This window comes from Semicossyphus pulcher, unplaced genomic scaffold (genome assembly GCF_022749685.1).
Source record: "Semicossyphus pulcher isolate SPU_LCO1_2020_fin unplaced genomic scaffold, fSemPul1.0.p SCAF_10, whole genome shotgun sequence".
In the NCBI taxonomy this organism is placed as follows: Eukaryota; Metazoa; Chordata; class Actinopteri; order Labriformes; family Labridae; genus Semicossyphus; species Semicossyphus pulcher.
The window spans coordinates 8,692,283-8,713,685 of record NW_027211604.1 but is presented as its reverse complement, the minus strand read 5'-3'; the positions used below and the strand labels follow the sequence as shown (position 1 = coordinate 8,713,685).

At 39.5% G+C, this 21,403-nt stretch overlaps 2 protein-coding genes across 3 annotated transcripts; both read right to left on the bottom strand.

Annotated features, from left to right (window-relative positions):
• Positions 1-145: 145 nt before the first annotated feature.
• amer1 (APC membrane recruitment protein 1) lies at positions 146-4,735 on the bottom strand. The gene has a single exon (XM_069672551.1). It carries the CDS (start codon positions 4,733-4,735, stop codon positions 1,637-1,639), a length of 3,099 nt encoding a protein of 1,032 aa, XP_069528652.1. The 3' UTR covers positions 146-1,636.
• Positions 4,736-7,452: 2,717 nt separating this feature from the next.
• On the bottom strand, positions 7,453-18,475 carry gab3 (GRB2 associated binding protein 3). Of its 2 annotated transcripts, none has more exons than XM_069677967.1 (10): positions 18,383-18,475; positions 15,306-15,606; positions 13,273-13,429; positions 12,723-13,186; positions 12,527-12,576; positions 11,473-11,722; positions 11,088-11,178; positions 9,899-9,983; positions 9,040-9,159; positions 7,453-8,399 (listed from the first exon to the last, which is right to left on the bottom strand). In XM_069677967.1, the coding sequence occupies exons 1-10, from the start codon at positions 18,452-18,454 to the stop codon at positions 8,283-8,285; spliced, it is 1,707 nt and encodes a 568-aa protein (XP_069534068.1). In that variant the 5' UTR covers positions 18,455-18,475; the 3' UTR covers positions 7,453-8,282. The 2 variants fall into 2 exon arrangements, with proteins under 2 accessions (XP_069534068.1, XP_069534076.1); XM_069677975.1 differs by having other exon boundaries at positions 11,473-11,719.
• Between the last annotated feature and the right edge of the window lie 2,928 nt (positions 18,476-21,403).

The following is a 21,403-nucleotide window of genomic DNA, read 5'->3' as shown; positions in this document are numbered from 1 at the left end:
TGAAACTGTGTAAAAGTGTATGTCAATGTCTACACACTATCCACTACAGACTATAAATCAGCCAGTTTCTCTACCTTTGGCCCCATGGCCCTGAATATGAACAGCTAAGAGAAAATAGACAAATGAAAAACGAGAAATGATGTTTTGTAGTGTTTATTGTAGTGTAAGGCAGTGTTCTACTCTGACAAAACAGTAACAGATTTTCAGAAGGAATACCCTAATGTAACATGGATGTAACTTTGAGACAGTAAAAAAAAATCTAATTATACAAGAAAACTCAAACATAAAGGAAAATTGCCAAATTTGAGAACTGTTTTGAATACAATGTTGTGTACAAATAGCTGTGAATATAAATACAAAGTCCTTGAAATTTGTTCAGTATTACACTTTAAAAAAACGACATCATTTGAAAGTTTAACCTCTGTTCGATCAAACATTAAACGCACAACAAAACGGGAAAGTTGAAAATTCCAGTTCATTTTTTTGACATATCTCTTAATTCAAACTAAATCAAACTACCTTTCCTTCTAATAGCTTACAGAAATGCAATATTGAAGTGCATCATTTCAGAAAAACAATTTTGATATTCACAGGTTGTCAAGCTGTTGACGAAAAACAAAACAGCCACAGTAAGGCCAAATTTGTCATCAGGCCAGAAGGAAACAACAACTAGCTTTTTTTCTTATTTTAACCATTTTATAGATATTTGACTCTGGTTGTTTCTTTAATGTAAAGCACTTTCATACACAAGGTATCTACGTGCGAAATGTGCTGTACAAATTAAGTCTTCAGTGTGTGAATGAAATGGCAGCTGAACTTAAGATGTAATAACTATCATCTATTCTGCTTGAGAACTACCTTTAATATTGCTCTTCAGTATTTTGAGATTAAGCCAAATGTAGCAGCAGCATTATGCATTTAAAATACACCCAGGACATGTTGTATATTGTAGCTATTTCCTCCTCTCTTGTTTACTAAACCCAATCTGGCCTGAAATGATGTAAAACACAGCTAGAAACACTGAATCTGAGCATCATGGCAGGCCAATTTAAACCTTACTGGAGAAAAGAGATGCTATAAACAAGCAGTAAAAACACAAACACAAGCCGGCACTTAAAGCATAAACATACATGTGTTCAGGGGCAAAGTAAACAAGACTGGGCTAGCTCTGTTTAACTGTACTATGGAAACCAGGCTAATGAATATGCATTCAACAAAGGTTGAGACCTGGATTCTAAGGCTACATATGTGTAGAAACATTCTAGTAAGAAACTCAAAAGCTTAATGAGAGGAATCCGTGAGCATTTTCAATACAAATAAACCTTTTCCTTTCTTAAATGCTTTTAACGGACTAACATGTTTGTAAATAATGCAAAAAACAGTTACAATGCAAATGAAGAAAATCCCTTTTAACTTCCCAATAAGAAAGGGTCGCACTTGATGCAGCTTGATGGCACAGCCTCTACTTTAAAGTCAATTCATGTCCTGTCTATCACAGTTTACATTACCCTTTCAAAAGAATCAGTTCTGAAAGAACAAACTAAGCAATAATTACTCTTTTGGATACAAAATAAAAGCACTGATTGGCACACACATGTGATCTTGATGCCAACTGTATGATGTGACTGAGAGCCTTTTAATTGAAGGTAGCCTCGGGGAGTTTGTTGCACATTACGGTGCAAGCCGCATCCCTGGATGTTCTTCCTTCACTAAGGATGGCCTTTTCATCTTTAAACACACCCTTATTCAGAGGACTCCCAGCATGAGACGTTCCTTCCCTACTACCCACTGGCCTACTTTTACCACACTGATTATAGGATTGTAAATTAGTGCCAGCTTTACAAAAGACATCCTCATCAACATCATCTGATACCTCCTCCATCTTTCCAGAGTAAACAAAGGTGCTGTGAGGTAAACAGGAATCTGATTGTAAAGGACGGTGGCACTGCCTGCTGTAAAGCTCCGCTTTCTGTGAAATTACATCACGAGTTACATTAGAGCAAAGACGCTGTGTTTTACTGCTGGATGAACTAGAAGGTACTTTGTGTTTTACTGGGGTTTGACTGCGACTCTGTACTTTTTCATTAATTTCCCCGTCAGCCAGAGGGAGGCTTAAAGCCATTTCTGACCTTGTTTGCCATGATAAGGCCATAATGCTGCTACTGTCTCGAGACTCTGATGCAGACACAAGTACATTCTTTTTGTAATATGGTGAGGAATCTCTTTCAGGGTCCTTTTCAGTTTGAGGACTAGAACCGATAGCAGCTCTGTTCTGTCTGTATGTGTCAGGCATATTCAGCTCAAGGCTTTCTGTGTCCAGAGACCTACTTCTCCTGTCTAGAGACAACGGATTAGGAATGGACTGACTGACTCTTGTAAGGCCTAGGTGCCGGGGGAGACTAGCGATGGCCCATGTGTTACTGATCAGGTTCTGCTCATACAGATCTAACATCTGATAGTCACATTCAGCGAATGCATCTTTCTGTAAGTAGCTTTCTTCAAACTCCTGATAGGGCGATGTTATGTCCTCCTCCAGTTCCATCTGAATCTGCTCGTCATATTCGCCCTCATTATGCATGTCCACTACATCAAATGTGACTATGGTAGGTAAGGCCTCCATGTTTGGAGTGAAGGCAGAGTTTGTCTCCAAATCATCCACATTGTTGTGCAAGTTACTCAGCATCTGCGAGTGTTTTGTGTAGTCCACAAGTGCTTGAGAGAAACTCACAGTTTGCTCATCGTCCAGATCATTGTTACAATCTGGAGACTGAGAATTGATATTTCTGTACGGTAAAGCCACAGGCTTGTTCTCCTCAAGATGCTGCTCTTTGGGTTCACAAAACGTCTCAAAGTCTGGGTCAGATGTGCTTCCGAATGATATGCTGCTGTGCCTTTTCTCACAATCGGCATTTATGGACTTTGTTCTTTTTTCAGTGGAAGCAAGTGTATTCTCTTTCTCATCACATGTATCCGGCTTTTTATTACACTTATTGACTGATGCTTGGGGTTTTGAATTAGAATTACAGCTCTTATTTTTGCCCGTTTCCTGCTCACCAGCTACATTCTGTGCCAACTCAGAGGATTTACTGCATGTGCTCGGCATCTCCAGAAAATCATTAACATTATACATTTCTGCACTTATTTGTAATCGATTCATTTCAGGGACAAAAGCAGAATCATTGACATCGACTGGCTCACTTAAATACTGTTGTGAACTGGGCAGCTTTGATTTGTTTTCATATTGTGGACTGATGAGACTCTCATCAGGCGCAAAAAGTTCATAGAGGGCATCACCGCTGTAGCTGTCCCTGGGCAATCTGTCTGTCCTCAGTCTGTCCGTCTTCTCCTGTCCTTCATCGTGCCCTGGCGTGGTTGAATCATAGTAGCCCTCATCACTATTTGGAACTGATTCTTGATGCTCATCTTGAGGAGTTGACACATCAGCAATAGAAGAGTTGTCCATGCCGCTGGCTTGCTGTTCACTGTTACTGTTCAATAAGTCCATATTGTGAGAACTTGTCAGGTCAGCAGTCAGATCTGCCTGGTCTTGGTTGTAGGTGTAGCAAAGTTCCTCTGAGGCATTATTCCCCCAGAAATCATGAAGAGACTCCTCACCAAGATCTTCTGGTGAAGCCATTTCTTCCCCACCTCCCTGGTAAGTGAGATAACACGAAGCCCTCTTTCCTCCATTTCTGCTCCTCTCTCCAGAAACTGTGCTCTCTGTCATGCTGTCATCTTCTTGATCTGCAATAATGTCCCCACAGCCAGTGAGGGAATCAAAGCTCTTCAATGATGCAACGTCTCCAAACATCAGGTTCAGCTGATCTGATGAGCCAGCAGGCGTTTCGGACTTTAGTGTCGGCTCGGACATCATTTTAACTTTCAGACAAGGCTCGCTGTTTCCTCTCAAGCACTCCTCATATTCCCCTGAAACTACAGCAACCAAACTCTCCTCCTCAATTACATCATCACACATCTGATCATCCACCTCAGACTTTGGGCTTTCTTGCACCGCGCTCTTCTCTAATGCCATCGCAGCAGCAGCATGGATAGATTCAGGATCAATGGAAATATCACATATAACATCTGCTAAATCAGGCACATCTGGTTCAGATCCCAGGCACTCTGTGACAAACTGGTTGGCGTTGTCCTGGACAACAGGCACCTCTTTCTTGCACTGAGGAGAGGTCATTGCAATCATTTCAGTCTTATCCAATCCAACGTTTCTGTGGTTTCTGTGGTGCCTGAAACTGTTAAAAAGGCCCCTCAAACCCTTTTTCTGCCGGGTGAGACTCAGTGATTTCTGCTCAGCACCGGGGAAACTACATTCATTGTGGCAGCCACTGCGAAGATCTCCAGCCGAGTCCCTCTGGCAGCGGTACTCAAAATCTCCAGCTGAGGTGTACCCACCTCGCAGATTGTCATCATGACTAATCTTACATAGCCCATCGTGTGTTTTGCTTTTGGCGATTCCTTTCTTCGACGACCACTTGTTGGGATTTTTACTCCTTCCTCCAAAAAAACTAGGTAAGATACAGATGCTTTTTCTAACTCCAAAAAATGTCAGGGCAGTCCTCCGAAATTTTCCAGATTTGTGGGATTTCACCGTAGAGTTTACCGTGTCCAGCTGAAGCTCTTCTGTGATGTCATCAGGGCCGCAGCGGGAAAGCCGTTCGGAGACTGGAGCAACATTCTTGGAGTCACTCGGTGGTTCATCTACCTTGCAAGAAGCCATGGCTATCACATTTACAGCAGCAGTCCAACAGAAGGCATAGTAGCTGAATGTTCAAAGTCAGCCAGAAGGATTACTGCAGTGAATTTGTCCTCCATCTGATACGAACCCTGTATTGAGAAAATTACAATCAATTATACATTTAAATATAACACCAGCCACATTGATACGGAGCAAACGAATTGCAGATTTTTAAGCTTATTGACATTAGGAGGATGGACAATGTATCTGTATTATCTATTTGACTTGTCCTATTAGCCTATTTTACTTTCTTATTCTGTGATTTGACATAGGCCTAAACATGGAACAAAACAAGTGGTCTTTTCTTCCCTTTGCCTGAGATGTGTCCCGTTCGCCCTACAATTGAAGATGAGAGTCACATTTTTGTGAGCTAATGACAAAATCCTTTGTACACAGAAAATAAATCATTACTTCATGTTTTTAAACATATCCTCAGTGCGAATGTGGATTTGCATGAGCTGGAGCAAGAGCTCCTATACTCTTCTACACATGTCAATTCAGTGTCTGTGTGCCCAGCTCCAGTGTTTGAACATTATCTGTAGCGCTAACGGGCTGACTTTGTATCTTGTAAGATAAGATAAGAGATAAGATCAACTTTATATATCCCCCACAGAGGAAATTTACTCATTACAGCAGCTCACAAAACAGGCAAATTAAATAAAGTACTCAAGTAATAAAAAAGTCAAAAAGTAGGTGGCAATAAAAAGATAAAAAAAATATGACAATATACATCACAACAGTAACAAAATAATTAAAAAACTATTCACACTTTGTACACGTTTTTTCTTAAATTTATAAATAAGTTAATAAATTGAACTGATTTAACCTTAAGTAAACAAAAGCTTCAACTTTGCTGTCTCAAAGTTTCCATGCCTCAGCAATCTTATTTACGTCTAATGTCACTGTTTATTTTACTGCAAATGTTACTGTTTTAACTCAGCACCTTCACCTGTCTCGATATATTTCCTGGCCAAACGGTCTTCTATGGCTTTATGTTGTTCCTTTTATTTATTTCTGTGTTATTTTGCTTAACTTATACGTTTTTTGATTACTGTGGAGGTAATTAGGTAAAACAAAAGGAAATCAACTGTACCCCTGCTGCTACGTTATAAACTAGTAAAATTAGCTTAAACTGCATGAATTCACCGGTAGATGTTGTTCAGGCCTAAACAACTTAGTATATAAATTCCATTTGTCATTTAATTTTACTTTCAAATCTTTGCATACATACTACATACCCCATCCTCACACTAGATCTATCTTTTCTGAATTAACATTTTTTTGTTTTGTGTTTTTTTGCAAAGATGTGTATATTGTTTTGCAGGGACTAAACTACACAAAACCAATACAGCCATAAAGTAATGTAAATCTAAAGTTAGATGCAGGCCAAAGACAGATTCAGTCCGTTTTAGGTAAAACTATCCAGTACATTTGTACTTACCTATCATAAGAAACTGATTAAACTTACAAAGACAAGATTAAACATTGTGACTTTTATTTTTATATAAAGTCCAGGCGATGAAACAACAGGCTGGAGGTGTAACTACTCTATAGCTGTACAGCTGCAGTGCCACAGTACAGACCAGCGGTAGGAGGTGGGTCACAGATACTCCAAAATGTGCTTTTACTGAGAGCATTAGCGCAGATAATAGACGTTAGCAAACACTGCCTTCAGTCTAACGGACCTAGCATAAATTGAGACCATAGTTTTCCACATATACTCAAACTAAAAGCCACATAGCCGGTTCAAACGGTGGTGCTAGCTTAAATGAGTCACAAAGTAAACAAACTTACCAACTAAAGCCAAGATCTCGCAGCACGGAGCTGCTGTTGTTTCCCAGCCAGGAGACGAGGTTATTATCTCAATGCATGCTTTCTGGTATCGCTAACTTAGCTTTAACTCTACTGTTAGTTAAAGCAGTTGACTCGGGCCCCGGTGTAGCTTAAGCCGGATACGGTTTAATGTGTTTCTAGCTACTGTTAGCTAGCTGGGGTGCTTGCTAACAACGTTACCCCAGTCACCAGTGTGTGCCAAGCAGTGTGTGTGGCTGTAATGTGAGTCTGTCAGTTGCTAACGGTTAGTAACGTAAAACCAGATCGCTACAAAAACAGCATCTTATAAATACACGGACTAACTACACAGGGTTTGGATTAATGTGTGTAGTATAGCCCCGCATGCCGATAACAGTTTGGATGTTTACAAAAGCCCCAGCGTTTAAATGTTGCATGATGACTTCCTCTCCCGACTTCTCAGGTAAATCTCCCAAATCTCCTTTTGTGACTCTCCTCTCGGCGCATGCTAGTGACGCAACATGTGTGTGTAACGTGTGCTTTATAACGTAAAAAAATAAAAATAATAATAATAATAATGTTAATAATAAAAATAATAACACAAATGTAATCCGGAAATAAAATTGTAAATAAAATGTCCCCCACTATTGTTTAGTATAAGAATGTATTATTTCTATTTAAAAGAAATAATGGATAGAAAGTCCCTCCTCTGAAATACATGTCAGTCCATTACAAAAATAAACATATGCATGTATTTATTGCTGGAAAATGAAATCAAATCCTGTCCATCTAGCTATCTATCTATATAAATTTGTTTTATAAATTGTATTACACATTTTCAGCATGGGAAAGGAAGTCCTTATCAGGTCATGTCTTTTCCATATACATAGTTGTAATAATTTAGAAAGTGTTTTTTAAAATATAAACTTTATTTGTAGCAATCAGAGCATTAACATGAGAACATGCCAGCAGGGAAGACATGTACACAAGACAAAAGACATTATAGTTAAATAAATAACAAAAATACAATAAATTAAAAAAAAGTGTGGAAAAACAGACATGAGATGTAATGAAAATGGGAGGGAATCGGGTTTTTTTAAAGAAGAGGAAAATATTTCAGTGTAATTTTTATCATGAAAACAGAGAATGACTGCTTCTATTGACATTTTTCATATGGATGTAATATTTAGCTTAAAGGCAGGATAAGATCAGTCACAAAAAATCCTCTCTGGGTGCAGTTCATTTCAGGAGAAGGAGACAGAGGGAGCCCAGACAGGATCATTGTGGTTCATGATACATAGTGAAGGGAAAAACAACATAAAAAAACATTAAAAAAACATGTTCTTCTTTACAGCCACAGTTACTGTGCATACATACACACATACATACATGTACATTTACAGCAGGTCACACAGACAGTGAAGCAACAGGATGCCCTTTTCAAAATTTGGTAAAACTTTATGCTACGGTAAAAATCTTTGATACAGTGCACAGTCTGGTATTATTTACAGTGTAGATAATATTTTCTGAGTAAATTAAGTTTTTACAGTGCAATTTTGAGTCTTCCATAAACAAGCATAAAACTGCTTACTTCCTCTTGTGCTTTTATTTTGATACTGTTTTTCAAAGTGCTTTTTAATTGTTATTGGTCCTCTTCATTTTTTACTCCCGTGCTGGTGTTATTGTTGGTCTGCTTGAAACCAGTTGTTCCTGATTTGTTTGTCACGTAGTTTTCCATTTATGTTTTTGACTGCCGCACGTCTGTCCACTCCATTTTGGTGTTTTGCAGCGCCTGTGTCTTCTTCTCGTCCACCTTCACGTAATCTACTCGGTGGTCATCAGTCAGGTAGGGCTTCTGCAGGACGTAAAAAGACTTTTAAAAAACGTTTCCAAATGAAAATGCCATACATGTACGAATGAAAAAACATGTCCTTCTCCAGTAGTCCTCCATAATAGTAGCATTCTAGCATCAACTGCTTTGAAATATCACACCTCAAAAGTCCTTCAAGATTGTGCTTTTTTATTCACTGCTTACAAGACAAGTTCTTAGCATTTTTTACCCCTGGAGTGAGTTCTGATTCGCCCATTTGAATAGTAATATAAAGGGTCAGTGAAGTAAATAACAGGTAGTTATTCTACTGATACACCTCTGCTCAGTGTGGGCTAGCTGCCTAAAAGAAAAATCCTTTTACAAGGTTAAAGATCATTCCTCTGCGGTTTTAGGTGTTCTCGCTCCACTTCAATGAGTGGTTTCATATATTTCCCAGAATGCCTCTGTAATATGCAAACCAGTAGCATTCCGGTGGTGTAAGATGTTAACTGAGAGGTGATAGCAATAGTACAGAGTCTTTCCCAATTGAAAAATATCAAGAACTCTGTTACTGCCTACAGAAACAATAGCTACAGCGTGGTACAAAACACCAGTTTTCTGCACCTTGAAAGATAGGTGATACATATAATAATAAGCAAGTGTCATTTCTCTGACTAAAACATACCTTCTGCACAGGAGAGGGCGATGCAGAATTGAAATCCAGTGACAAATAGTCGAGGTTTGATCTTCTGGCCCATGGCTGAACCACTCCGTCAAAAGTGAGACAGAACTGTTGCATTGCATCCTGTCAGAGAGAGAGAGATTGAGAGCTTCCTTAGTCATCACTGTTCACAGATAAACCTTTATGAAATAACTAATAGTCTGAAAAGTCAACTTTGACTGTTTTAAGTCAAATCAATTTCCTGTGTCCTGCATCAGTTAATAATTTGTAAGTAGCCATGGACAGTTCATTTTCAGATTGATTTGAGCAAAACAGAGAAGTACTTGTGTCAGGAATTTATCCACTTGCTTCCTGTCAGCATGTAGGGAGACTCATCATACATGACTAATGTGTTTTTCTTGAACCTTATTCTGGTAAGTCAATTAATTATACAGAAAAACAGGCTTGTGCAACATTACACTGTTACATATTCACACACCCTGAAAAGACCCCGGTGCAATAACAATCTGCTGATCAGAATATTTTGGAAACACTTTCCACTCCCACATTTTTCAGCTGTGTCAAGATCACATTTTTGATTTGTACTCCCACAGATGGTCCCACAGTTACATGAATGTGGAATTTTGTCCTTTATCTGGTTTGAAACATGGCTCTTTTGTTGATTCAAGCAACATGACAGATGATTATTATCAATAAAGTCTAGGCCTTTAACCAAGAAGAGAAGTGAGTCCAGTTTCACTTCATGCTATGTTAGCCAGATCAGGTCGTATCTGTACAATATCCTCAGCTGATGAATTAAGCTCACTACATTTCTAAAAAAAAGCCTATATACATTCACAAAAAGGATTAATAGATATGTTACCATTTCAGTGCAGTGTGTGTCTTCATCTCTGGGAGTTTCCACATTTTCAAGTCTTCGTTCAAGAGGTGATAATTTCACTGAAAAGCTGAAATTAAACAATAAAAACAAAACATTATATAAAATGTCAGATTAGAAACCAGCACGTATTTTACATAAAACTTTAACTGAATAAGTATGGTATATTTATAACCTAGGCAAAATGAGTTAAAGACCCCCTCCAGTGAAAATCAAGTGTTTAACCTTGTAAACGTCTCCACATGGTGTTCTTCATGTGCTACAAGACATATCAGGGACAACATCAGCAGTCATCTCCCTGGCTGGGCCTGTCTGCTTTTAAACTGCAGTGTACCAAGGACAGGCTGAACAACACGTTTTCAGATCATCAACGTCACAAACCTAAGGAGCCAATCCTGTTAATGGACGGGGTGACGCTATGCATATCGTTATGTGCAACCTATGGCAACCACTTCAGCGATACGCGAGCCAGCTGTAACCGTCATCATAAGTTTTGCTCACTCCTGACTGCTAACGTTAACGTTACTACTATTAAACACTAAATTTCAAGCTAGCTAAGTTTCAACATGTTGCCACTAAACGATGGCAGAGACGTGTTTTGTTTTCGGCTGTAATTTTTTTTAAGAAAGGAGAAACGTTGCACATAGTGGGCGGGGACTATGAAGATTCAGGAAATTTTAAAGAGGGAGAAGGAGGAGATGCCTTGGGAGGATTTTTACAAGGTAATTAAACGTACGTACGTTTTGCAGAAAAAAACATATGAGACACAATTTATTGTTTCAAGCAGAGGATTTTATGTTTTAAAACATGACTGGAGCTGGTCTTTAAATGGCATCTAATTGAGATGGTAGTCCCATAACCAAAACACATACCTGGAACCTACTACTCCTACAGATATGTATTGGATATTTTACTGCAGTAATGATCACCACACAACATCTAATTCCAACATATTACTGTTCACTGATCGTGTCAAATGTCAAAAAAATATCCCAAATTAGGTATAAAATTTGTCTCAATTAAATTGAGCTCACATCTCACATAGGGTCAACATAATTAGGCCTTAATTGCAATTTTTACTCTGTGCTGTTTATATCATCAATCATGTTTAAGTCCTGTAGAACCCTGTAGATAACCATGTAAGACTTTGTGCATGAAGAGACTTTTCTCTCACCATGATTCGGTCATTGCTCGGCTCAGGGGAAGGTGAGTGGGACATTCTGTGATTGTAGAGAGGCCTCTCAAGTCAAGAGGTGGGGGTCGAACTGTGAACCAACAAAGGACAAAGTTATTAGATCGGTTGCAGTTGTCTCATGATAGCAAAGTTTACTGTGCCCGTCCTGATATGCATCATTATGCGTCATTAGCACAGCAGAACAAATGAATATTATGGCTTTGAATTAGCATGAAAGTCTGTTATCTGTTAACCCATTTTAACATTTAACCCAGACCACATCATGAATAACCTTTAGCTGTAATGTGGATTGCCTGAGTACAAATAAAAGCTCAGTTTTAAACACAATGCCAAAACCTTAACATGAACAAATCAGGGCTCTCACCTCGCCTCAAACGAGGCTTGAGATGTCGGTGAATGGGAGGTGGAGCGATGTCCCCGGGTTGACACATTAGTGGGGTTAGAGGTGTTGAGGTCTCCATATTGCCGTTGGTATTGAGGAAACTGAATGTCCTGGGGCTCATGGGGATGTAACCGTCACTTTCAGTGGTGGCAACCGGGGGAGAAGGGGAAGCCATGGGGACGTATGACTCATCCTCGTAGCTTTGAACTCTGATGGTATTTAAACAAGGCTGCTGAGAGACAAAGTATCATGAGATCAGACACGTGCATCATGATATCATTTTAGCTCAAGAGGGATATTTTTGTTAAAGCCTCTGGTCATGTAATTAAATTTAATTGAGGCATCTTTCAAATTCTATATTTTTATTTGTACAAAAAAATCTTCAAATTGGTGTCAACTTTGTAGAAGTAAACTTGACAGAATAAGATGTGAAGGTCAACACCACCCTCATGCCAAAACATTAATATAAGGCTATAGCAAGCAGCTAGCTAGCTTGAGTTAGCACAAAGACTGGGTACAAGAGGAAACAGCAAGCACGGCACTGTCCAACATACAAAATGTGCTTTTAAGGACCTTTAAAGCTCACAAACATATCTCATTTGTTGAAAATGAGGAAAAAACAAAGAGTAAAAAAGAGAAGTGGATGGGGGTTGTGTGCAGTGCTAGGTGCATGCAGAGACTTTTTGCAGTCTTGTCATGTGAGCTAGCAAGCTAACAAGCAAAGAGTCAGGTATAGTAGGCTAAGCTAACCATTTCCCAGTTGTAGCGCTAGCTTAAACACCAGGAAGTTTATGTGGCTGTTTTTAATTGATTAAACAAATAAGACATGTACTCATTCCAGTCCTTGTGCTAAGCTAAGCTAACTGGCTGCTAGGTATAGACTAGTATTTAAGGCACAGACATGAAGGTGGCATCAATTCTGACATCTAATTCTTGGCAAGAAAGAAAATGAATATTTTAAGTGCTAAAATGTCAAAATGTGTTTTTGTTTTTTTTATTTAAGTTTGTATTTTTTCTTTGACGATGATTCTCTTACCAAATTAAGACTCTGCCTCTGGTTCCTCATGGACCTACTATCAGCATCTCCTATAAAAAAAAGACATATTAGCTATTGATGACATGCTGCCCAGTCATTTTAGCACTAGGACTATGATTACTTTAGCTTGCCCAGCTTACTGTTAGCCTACTATTTGTTTTATACTGTGAGACTGCTTTACTTTTTGAGCACACACCTATTCTGAAATGGTCCAGGCTTGACAAAGACGTCCTCCGGGGAAATAATGCAACGTGACTTGAGAAAAGCTGCGTACTCATCGCCCTCGGCCTTTTCACTCCTTCATCAGTTAGCTGCTCTGACAGGTGGTTGGGCTTGGGTGGCAGCGGAGGAGGTGTTTGCGTGTCGCTCGATGCCTCAAACGACGCAGAAGAGTAAGGTTTGTCAAACTGGAAGACACTTGTGGCACAGTGACGTAGCGGCGAGGAGGAGGAAGACGGCAGAGCCAAGGAGGTGCAGGGAGCGCTGAAGGGAGGGTTAGTCAATCTTCCATGAGTGAAGACGGATGGGCTGGGGCTGGGAGCATGAGAGATGGAGGAGGAGGAGGAATCTGTAAACAGGGGTGAGGGGGCGACGTCCTTGACCGCATCGTCTGATGACCTCTGCTCCAGAGAGATCTCCGAGTTTGAAAAGCTGTCAAGTCTACATAAAGGGAGAAATGAAACACTGTAGTTATTAAACATAAGCTGTTGCCATTATTTAGTCTTTTCCATACTGAGTGTACATACCTGCTGGTGCTCACACTCCCCGTCTCACACTGTGAGAGGAAGAGGTAGTCCAGTGGATGACTGTAATCAACCTGGCTTGATACAGACACTCGATCAGAGCTGTCAGGGGACGGCTGGAGGGAGGTGGGAGTGTGAGGGAAGCCTTCTTCAGAGCTCTCTGTTCAGAACAAGCAGAGAGGAACAGAGAGCATGTAGTTTCTGAAATGTTACAACCACTCTTCTCCTTGGCGTTCAACCCAAGCTGAGTCTGACACCTTGTTTTTATTGTTCTTCTTTTATTCTTATTTGTTGTTTGTACTTTGTATTCTTTGAGCCTCTTCAGCACTTTGGCCAGCTGCGGTTGTTTTATATGTGATATACAAATGAAATTTGACTTGACCTGACTTGCCTGATAAGAAAATCGTCACCAAACGCAAGCTAAAGTGTGCAAACCAAACACTTCTCACAGCCTGTACTCAAATGTAGAATAACTGGAGCAGGTGAATTTCCAAAAGAAAAGTTTATGCAGACACATTAAAATAGACACGTGTGAGCCCCGTTCCTTTCTCTGTTTATATATTCTTCAATCTTTTACTTAGATTGGCCTTCGCTCAGAAATTTGTCTCGTTCCATTTTTCTCAAGGCCGCAGAGTCAAGGCTGTGGCTGCAGAAATGTGTGTGTGGGGGAATAATCCAAAAGCCTTTACGTGTTCTCATAAAACATTTGCTTTCCTTAAAGGACGTTTGTGTTCTCTTGTGGGCACAGAACAGCCTTTTATAATCCTTTGCAAAAGTAATGAGGTGCAATCTTACAAAAGAACTCTTTAGAGATACAGGACGGATTTACTTCTATCCTAAAACATGACTTTATTCTGAAAACTGTCACAATCTGCATCACAGTATTTACTGTGCAGGACATAATTTATCTTTATAATAAACGATTTGTGTGTTTTCCTCAGAGTATAGTGTGATTTACTGTAACATGCAGGGCCTCATATCAGTAACTTTGTGCCGTTGCTCTATCTCCTCAACACAGACGACTGTTCTCTAACAGTCAGTCTTTGAGCCTCCTAACAAAACAAAACGATGCTTTTACTTTGACGCAACAGTGAAGCAAAGGTCAGCGGTCACAGATCAACTAATAGCAGAAAATACAGACTTCATGATAAACAAACATCAACCAACATTGATGTTTTTTAATTCTGAGCTGTTCAAAAGCACGTTCGGGGAATAGGATAATCTCATCTTTTATCTGATTTGAATGTATCTCTCTGTTGATCTCTTGTGCACTGCGTGACAGGCGAGCAACAACAACGACATTTTGTACAGTTGGACACGTCGTCTGATTTATGTCAAATATGAGGTCTCTTATAGATTGACTGGATCAAAACCCATTTCCAGTCCAGTGAAAAACACCAGATATGATTTGTAAGAAATGGTTTTGGCCACAATGGTCTGACATGAGTGTTTGTGGGTTAAGGAGCTCAGTTACAAAGAAATGTATCAGCTCGAAAGACCTAACCACAGGCCCCGGTCACAAATAGGTTGCACATTTAGAGTGTTGATTTCCCCCCCTTAATTTGGCTTGAGGTGTTAAAATAATGCTAAATATTCATGATATTTTGTGCATAATTTTATAAATGTTCCAAGGAGCTGAGGAGTGAAAAAAAAACATTACACAACATGCATACGTAGTAATCGACACACCCGTCAGATAACTGCAGATTTAGACAGATTCTGCGTCAGAGCTGCTGCATAACGTACAGATAAAGAAGAAAAGACATCACGTGAGATGTCGGTAAACTGCGCTCTTGCGGTCTGTGATGCTTTTACCAAAAACCAAACTGCACCAAATAAACAGATTGTTTTGACCTCTTTTTAAAGTCTGATTTTCAGTTCACCACTTCCTGCGAGGAGAGAAGAGACTCCCGTTTCATCTGGAACAACAGTGTGACCACAGCTTTTAGCACCTTTGTTTTGTGATGTTCAATAAGTCCAGCTATGACGTAACTATATTTCAACCTTAACAGAATAAAGTCTTTCCGTGTATTTACCTGCGTCCTCCAGGCTCCCGAACTGGCAGATCTGGCTGATGCTGCTGATCCAGCTGTTCATCTCCTCCTCCGTTTTGGCCACCAGGTAGAAAACGCGAGACACGGTCTTCACCACGAACAGGTGCTTCCCGTGAAAGTCTCGCTTTATCCTGAGCTGCCCGTTCAGCATTTCCACCTCACACTCCTTCAGGTCGATGGTGCGGATTGGCTTTTTGGAGTTCTTGCTCTGATAGTACTCCAGCACATCAGGATTGCCGCTCATGCGACCTCTTCGGAGCACGAACCAGCGCTTCCTCCAGGCCTGCAGGAGAAAGCAACAAACACCTTGAAGTTTGCACTTTATCTTTACATTTTATTACATTTCTCCTCCACCATCTTGTTTTAGTCATGGGAATAAGATCACAGTTCCTGCTCCTCACAGCAGACAACTTAACAACTTTAAACTGCCTTTTTTTTTTTTTGCTTTTGATTTGGTCAGTAAGAGGAACTTCAACCTAAATTTCCCAGAAGTACAGAGAAGAGGAAGTTCACTGTATTTAGCCGAGAACGTCTAACACAACGAAAGAGGTCTTTATATAGTTCTGGGTCACTGTTTTCTACTGAGGACTTACTGAAAACTTAACACAGAAACTGGTAGCAGGTATTTTTAGCTCTGAAGATCTACTTGTAATATGTAACGCCTAAGCCCTCACTACACAGAGAGTGCAAGTGAACTTGTTGTGTAGGTGTCATATTTCAAATTTTAAAATAGTTATGATTAAATACTCTTCTTTGAATATAGTGCGAAGCTATTGTTTTCACGCTTGGTTTTGTGGCTTCCTGTGCATCACTAGGGTGGAGACAGAGCCTCTCCTGGGCATGTGGATATCTTTCTCAGTTGGTGACTTTATGTGCTTAAACCAGGAAATGGTTAAACAAACCGCATTTTCTGCCAAAAACGCTGCAACATTTTAGAGGAAACCGTAACCTAGCAGATGGCGTTTTGATCCTATAGGTGTTTTGAAAATGAAAAATGACACTAAAATGAAATTATTTGTGTATCCAAGTGTATATTTTTTAAGTGTTACTTTTGCTCTTAGAGTAAACACACAGCCAAAATCTTGACTCATATTTTGCTTTCTAGTTCAATCAAGAGCTGTAACCTCATTACATGGTCGTCCTCAGCTGATGGAGTTTGCTTACTACTCATTTTGTGTCCTTCCTTTGGAGCTCTGAGCAACCTTAAACCACCCAGGATGATCATAATAGGTCTATATTTTTCACAGCACACATGTTGACTTGTCATCGAGGTAAAAACTCAAGTGTTACTAACAGCGTTAATGACGGTTCTGTTTTACAAAAGTGTCCCAGTAAGACAGGAGGGCGTGACTGTGAGTCAGCATGCAGGATGGCAGGACAATCAAACTGAGGCGGCTAAATTGAATGCAGCCATTAGTTATTGTTCTCTAATACAGCATGTTAGAATGGTTTTAGGGAAAATGATGAGTACATGAATAAGAGTTTCACTTTCAGTATTTTGGAATCTGGCCTTTTTATGAAATTCAATGGAAAAAAGTGACACAGAGCTTCGATAACGCCACTACAAAAACAGCAGCTACACACTGTGGAAGGCACAACAGGTAATATTTCTACAGCCTTAAATATAATATTAAGTTATAGTATAGTACATGTTATATATATGCATTAATATATATAGGTTTACCATAACCTCATGAGTAAAGGCCAACCACAGCATCACTTGTTCCACGTCAGAAAGGATTCGGCCTAAAGTGTGTTGTTTACTCTGTTTCTTCTTCTTTGATAAGATAGAACTTTATGAATCCTGAAGACAGGGCCTGACAGAAAAATAATAAGTAGGCAGGAAGCAATGGTGGCAGTTAAATTGGCTGTAGTATTGCCAGTTACGATGTAGTAAGAGCATCTATTGCACAAGATGATGAATTCAAAGATGCGTGATATAGAATGTAATTGTACACAGTAATTAAGAAAATAATATATTATTTATAAGCGGAAGTATTACACATGATTATGCATTCTATAAATATCATCATGAATTTGTGTCGTTATTTCTGCTCTTAAATAAGCTGCCAAAGTACTTATGTAAAGTCTTATTCATTTAGCACCTCCTTAAAGATGCTATATAAAGTCGGACCATCGAACTGCAGCAAAATTCAACGACTGATTTTCATTTTGTTTGACAACACAACAAACCCAGATAAGCGTAACCAAGATAAACCACATTTCCATAATGCTCTGAGTCGGATCATTTGAATATCAAGCCTGATAGTGACTCTGTCCTCACCACAGTCTGAAAAACATGCCTTCACTTTGCTCTCTGGATTCAGGATTTGCATAGTGTGCTAAAATAAGTTTCTATTTCCCGCCTCATACCCCATCAACACACGCACACACACCTCCACCTCCACCCACCCCTTTCCCTGCACTGATGTTGACAAATAATGGCCCTCCTCCTCTTCCTCGTCCTCCTCCGCCGCCTCCTCCTCCGCTGGTACAGGGGAAGTGCGTGAAACAGCCATCAGAAAGCTGCACTATTTCTGCTTGTCACTTAAGTCTGAAGAGTCTGGCTGCCTCTGACATTACTTCCCATGTTTCACAATTGTGCACACACGCACACACACAAACAGACACACACATACACAGCAGAGTGAGTGGCCAGCCCTACGTTATCACATGACCCCAACAACCACAAAACCATAAGGGCTGTTCATGTAAACAACTACATATACAGATATCAACCTCTATGTGGAATACATCTGCGGTTTTAAATATGCATTATTATTGATTCATTATATTGTTATGAGTATTATAAAGTGCTTCCATGAGCCTAACACTAAAGTAAGACGTTATGATAGAAATGAGGAAGATGACATTTAGGAGACTGAATAACAGCTCGGATTAACTGAAGCATTCACAACCCACGGTATCTCTCCAAATCATCATTCCACGTCATAACACACACACATCTACACACAAACACAAATCTGAACAGCACAACCCGGCTTTTCTACTAGCTGGCAGAGGACATAAACAAGCGTCCGGCGTGCACTCCTACTCACAAATCTCTTTAGTTTCTTCTCCGGGGGGGATTTAATGAGCCAGCCGAAGCAGACCACATCCCCAGCACTCATCTTGACTGCAGAGCGTGTCGTCCTCCCGGCAACTGCTGCTGCTGCTGCTGCCAGTGCTGCCTCTGCTGCTGCTGCTGTGAAACTGAGAGCACTGCGAAGCATATCCTGTGTTCTGGTATTCAGCCCAGCCACTCCAAAAGGAGGAAGTCAAAGAAATTGATCACACTGACAAGAGAGAGAGAGAGAGAGAGAGGGAGCGAGAGAGAGAGAGGGAGAAAGAGAGAATTATGTGTTTGTTTTTGCAAGTGCTCGGGGCAGGTCTTTGGAGCTGTTGGCCTGTGGGGGCGTTAAAGGGGGTGGGATACTACACATAATGAGGTTTGACAGGTTTGAGGACAGAGTTGTATTGGCCGGTAAACTCCAGCAGCTGAGTCACATGCTGCTGAAAGATCTTATCTTGAGGTTCACATCTAATACGTTAAACCGATTCCCTTTTGCTTTTGTAATGTCTTTTTGTAACTCCACAGAAACCAGAAGTTTAACAGATGAAGAGACGATTTCTTCATGAGCTTTCAGGGAGGGCTTCGTGCAAAAGTAATAATAATAGTAGCTGTAGTACATATGTTGTGTATTAGCTTGCAGTTCTTTCAGGGCTTAGATTAATGGACAATGTACTGAACAGTTTTTCAGAGTAAAATGTCTCTGTCTTATACAAGATAGCAACTTTGAGGAACATGTTAAAAATATATAGATACATATTTTAGATAATATATGTTTTACTTGTATTTAAGTTTCTCCACAGTAGGAGTACTGCTACAACAAACCAATCTGCTGTTTGTTACTTTTCATCCTTTAATTCTGTTTCTATGTTTATTACAAAGACACATTCCCAGTTTGTGTAAGCCTACTTGTCTTTAAACCCCGATTCTGGTTCCGAATAGGTTTCAAAAGCAAACCCACATACATTAAAACTCTTTGGACACTGTTTACAGTTTCGTGCTGCAGATAGTTTTATGCATTCCAGGATCTTTTCACATTTATACCATTATGTAACGTCTAAGTCACAAGCAGCTTCTACAACAATCAGGCCTCTTAAGAAAATATATAACCGTGCAATCAAAATTTTGCAAAGGCAGCTGAAAAGATGCTAGCATATTTGTGATCACTATTCCCTTTTTTGCTGCTCTTACATGTGTCCCTAAATGCCTTAATATCTCTTGAGTTACGTAGTGGTTTGCTTTTCAGGGCCTCTGAATCAGTAACTGTGTAACAGGGTGCATCTGTGAGGCGCGTGAAGGTGCCCTCCTCTGCTGCTGCCGGGGTCAGTATTTTAAATTAATCATGGATCAATAATGATGATAAACTCGATTTTAACAGTTTTTAAAGAGGATAAAGAGTATTTGTATAAATCTGAGATCATCTGAGGACGGGCATTGCAGAAAGGTTGAGGGTAAAAATGTTGTAGTTTGAGGCATGGGTCCATGCTTGTTACTTGATCGGACGAAATAAAGAAAGAAATAAAACAGCAGAAATAGTGGAGTAATATTGGTAATAGTAGTATAGCAGTATTAGTAGTAGTATAAATGCTTAATGTAGTGGACGTTGTGCAACAGTAGTACTGAGTCATAGGGCAACAGTTGTGTAAAAATGAGGTCAGTGTCTTATTTCTTTTGTAACTTGATCAAATACATTTGTTAAAAAACAACAAATAAGTGAAATACATCAATTACAAAATCAACAAAAGGAGATACTTTTTTTGTGAAATTGTAATTTTACCCTGCTAGAGAACTTCTCTTGCCTTGACGTGCCAAAAATAATTTACATCTCATCATAACCATTTTAAGCTTCCTCTCTGAAGGGAAGTAACTAATAAATCCTCATTGTCAGGCGGAAAATAATTTCCTTTCAGTAATAACTGCCTTAAAATAAAAAAACAAACAAACAGCTAAACACAGGCTTCTTGCAAGTCCATTGCAGAGTACAATCCAATGACTTTCAAAGCATTCCACAGCTGATTGCAATCAATTAATAAATAGTGTACACACACTGTGTCATATTCCTCCACGTTTTTTGAGCCACCGCCAGAGGGCGACATAATGATCTCTGATCTCATCAAGTCTATCACTGGGCAAATTTCATATTCATAAATCATGACTCACTGAAAATCTAACGACGATTTCTGTACATATCTTACATTACACCCACGTACATCAGCCTACATTTATATAAGATTGCAGAGCATTGCATTAATAAGGTCTTCATTTGGTCTAGTTTAAATGCAAATACATGAGTAAATAATATGCCTATGAAAATAGAAGCAAAATAGTTTTTTGTTTTTTTTCTGTTTTACAGTTCTTTTTTAGGTTTAGGTTTCTTTAGGTGTTGTGTTTTGGGTGACAAATATGTAATAAATCATTACAATGCTTAAAAAGATATGAAAAAGTTAGAATTTAATCTACACACAAAGTCGTGTTATTGTTATTTTTTTCTTGTTTGTTACCTGCCTCCTCAATTGATTCAGTTTCTTCTCTGTTAAATCTGCCTGGAAAACTTTCTCTAACCGAGTTACTGTATCGTGTTAAATAAACTGATGAGGGCAGCACTCCACATCGGCTGCGTTTAATCTGTAAAAATGTCAAGAACAAGAAGCAGGTTTACGGCAGCCAGAGAGTCTAAAAGGGAGAGCTCTAAACAGCTACTACTCAGTGCAACAGCGTTTACTATAGAGCTTAAAGCTAAAATTACAACGATTTGTATCATGTAGCTTTGGCATCTGTTTTTATAAAAATGAGGTATCTCGTTATAAAAACAAAAATATGTCTTGTTATTGAAGAATCAATAAAAAATATGTTCAACAGTGTCACTGATATAATAAGCGACGCCATCTTTTTCCAAAGTCGTAATCCTACTCCCGCTTCTGGCGGTGACCAATCTTCCGTGTTCAGAGAGTCTTTGCCATTACCCATAATCCCCCAGAAACGTATGACCTGTCTCTGGCCTTGGCGTGTA

Coding starts and splice junctions, on each gene's coding strand:
- amer1 (XM_069672551.1), bottom strand. CDS start 4,735: ATGGCTTCTTGCAAGGTAGATGAACCACCGAGTGACTCCAAGAATGTT.
- gab3 (XM_069677967.1), bottom strand. CDS start 18,454: ATGAGTGCTGGGGATGTGGTCTGCTTCGGCTGGCTCATTAAATCCCCC. Junction 13,187..13,272: donor GGGAGTGTGAGCACCAGCAG/GTATGTACACTC, acceptor CCCTTTATGTAG/ACTTGACAGCTTTTCAAACT. Junction 9,984..11,087: donor CGAGCAATGACCGAATCATG/GTGAGAGAAAAG, acceptor GTTTAATTTCAG/CTTTTCAGTGAAATTATCAC.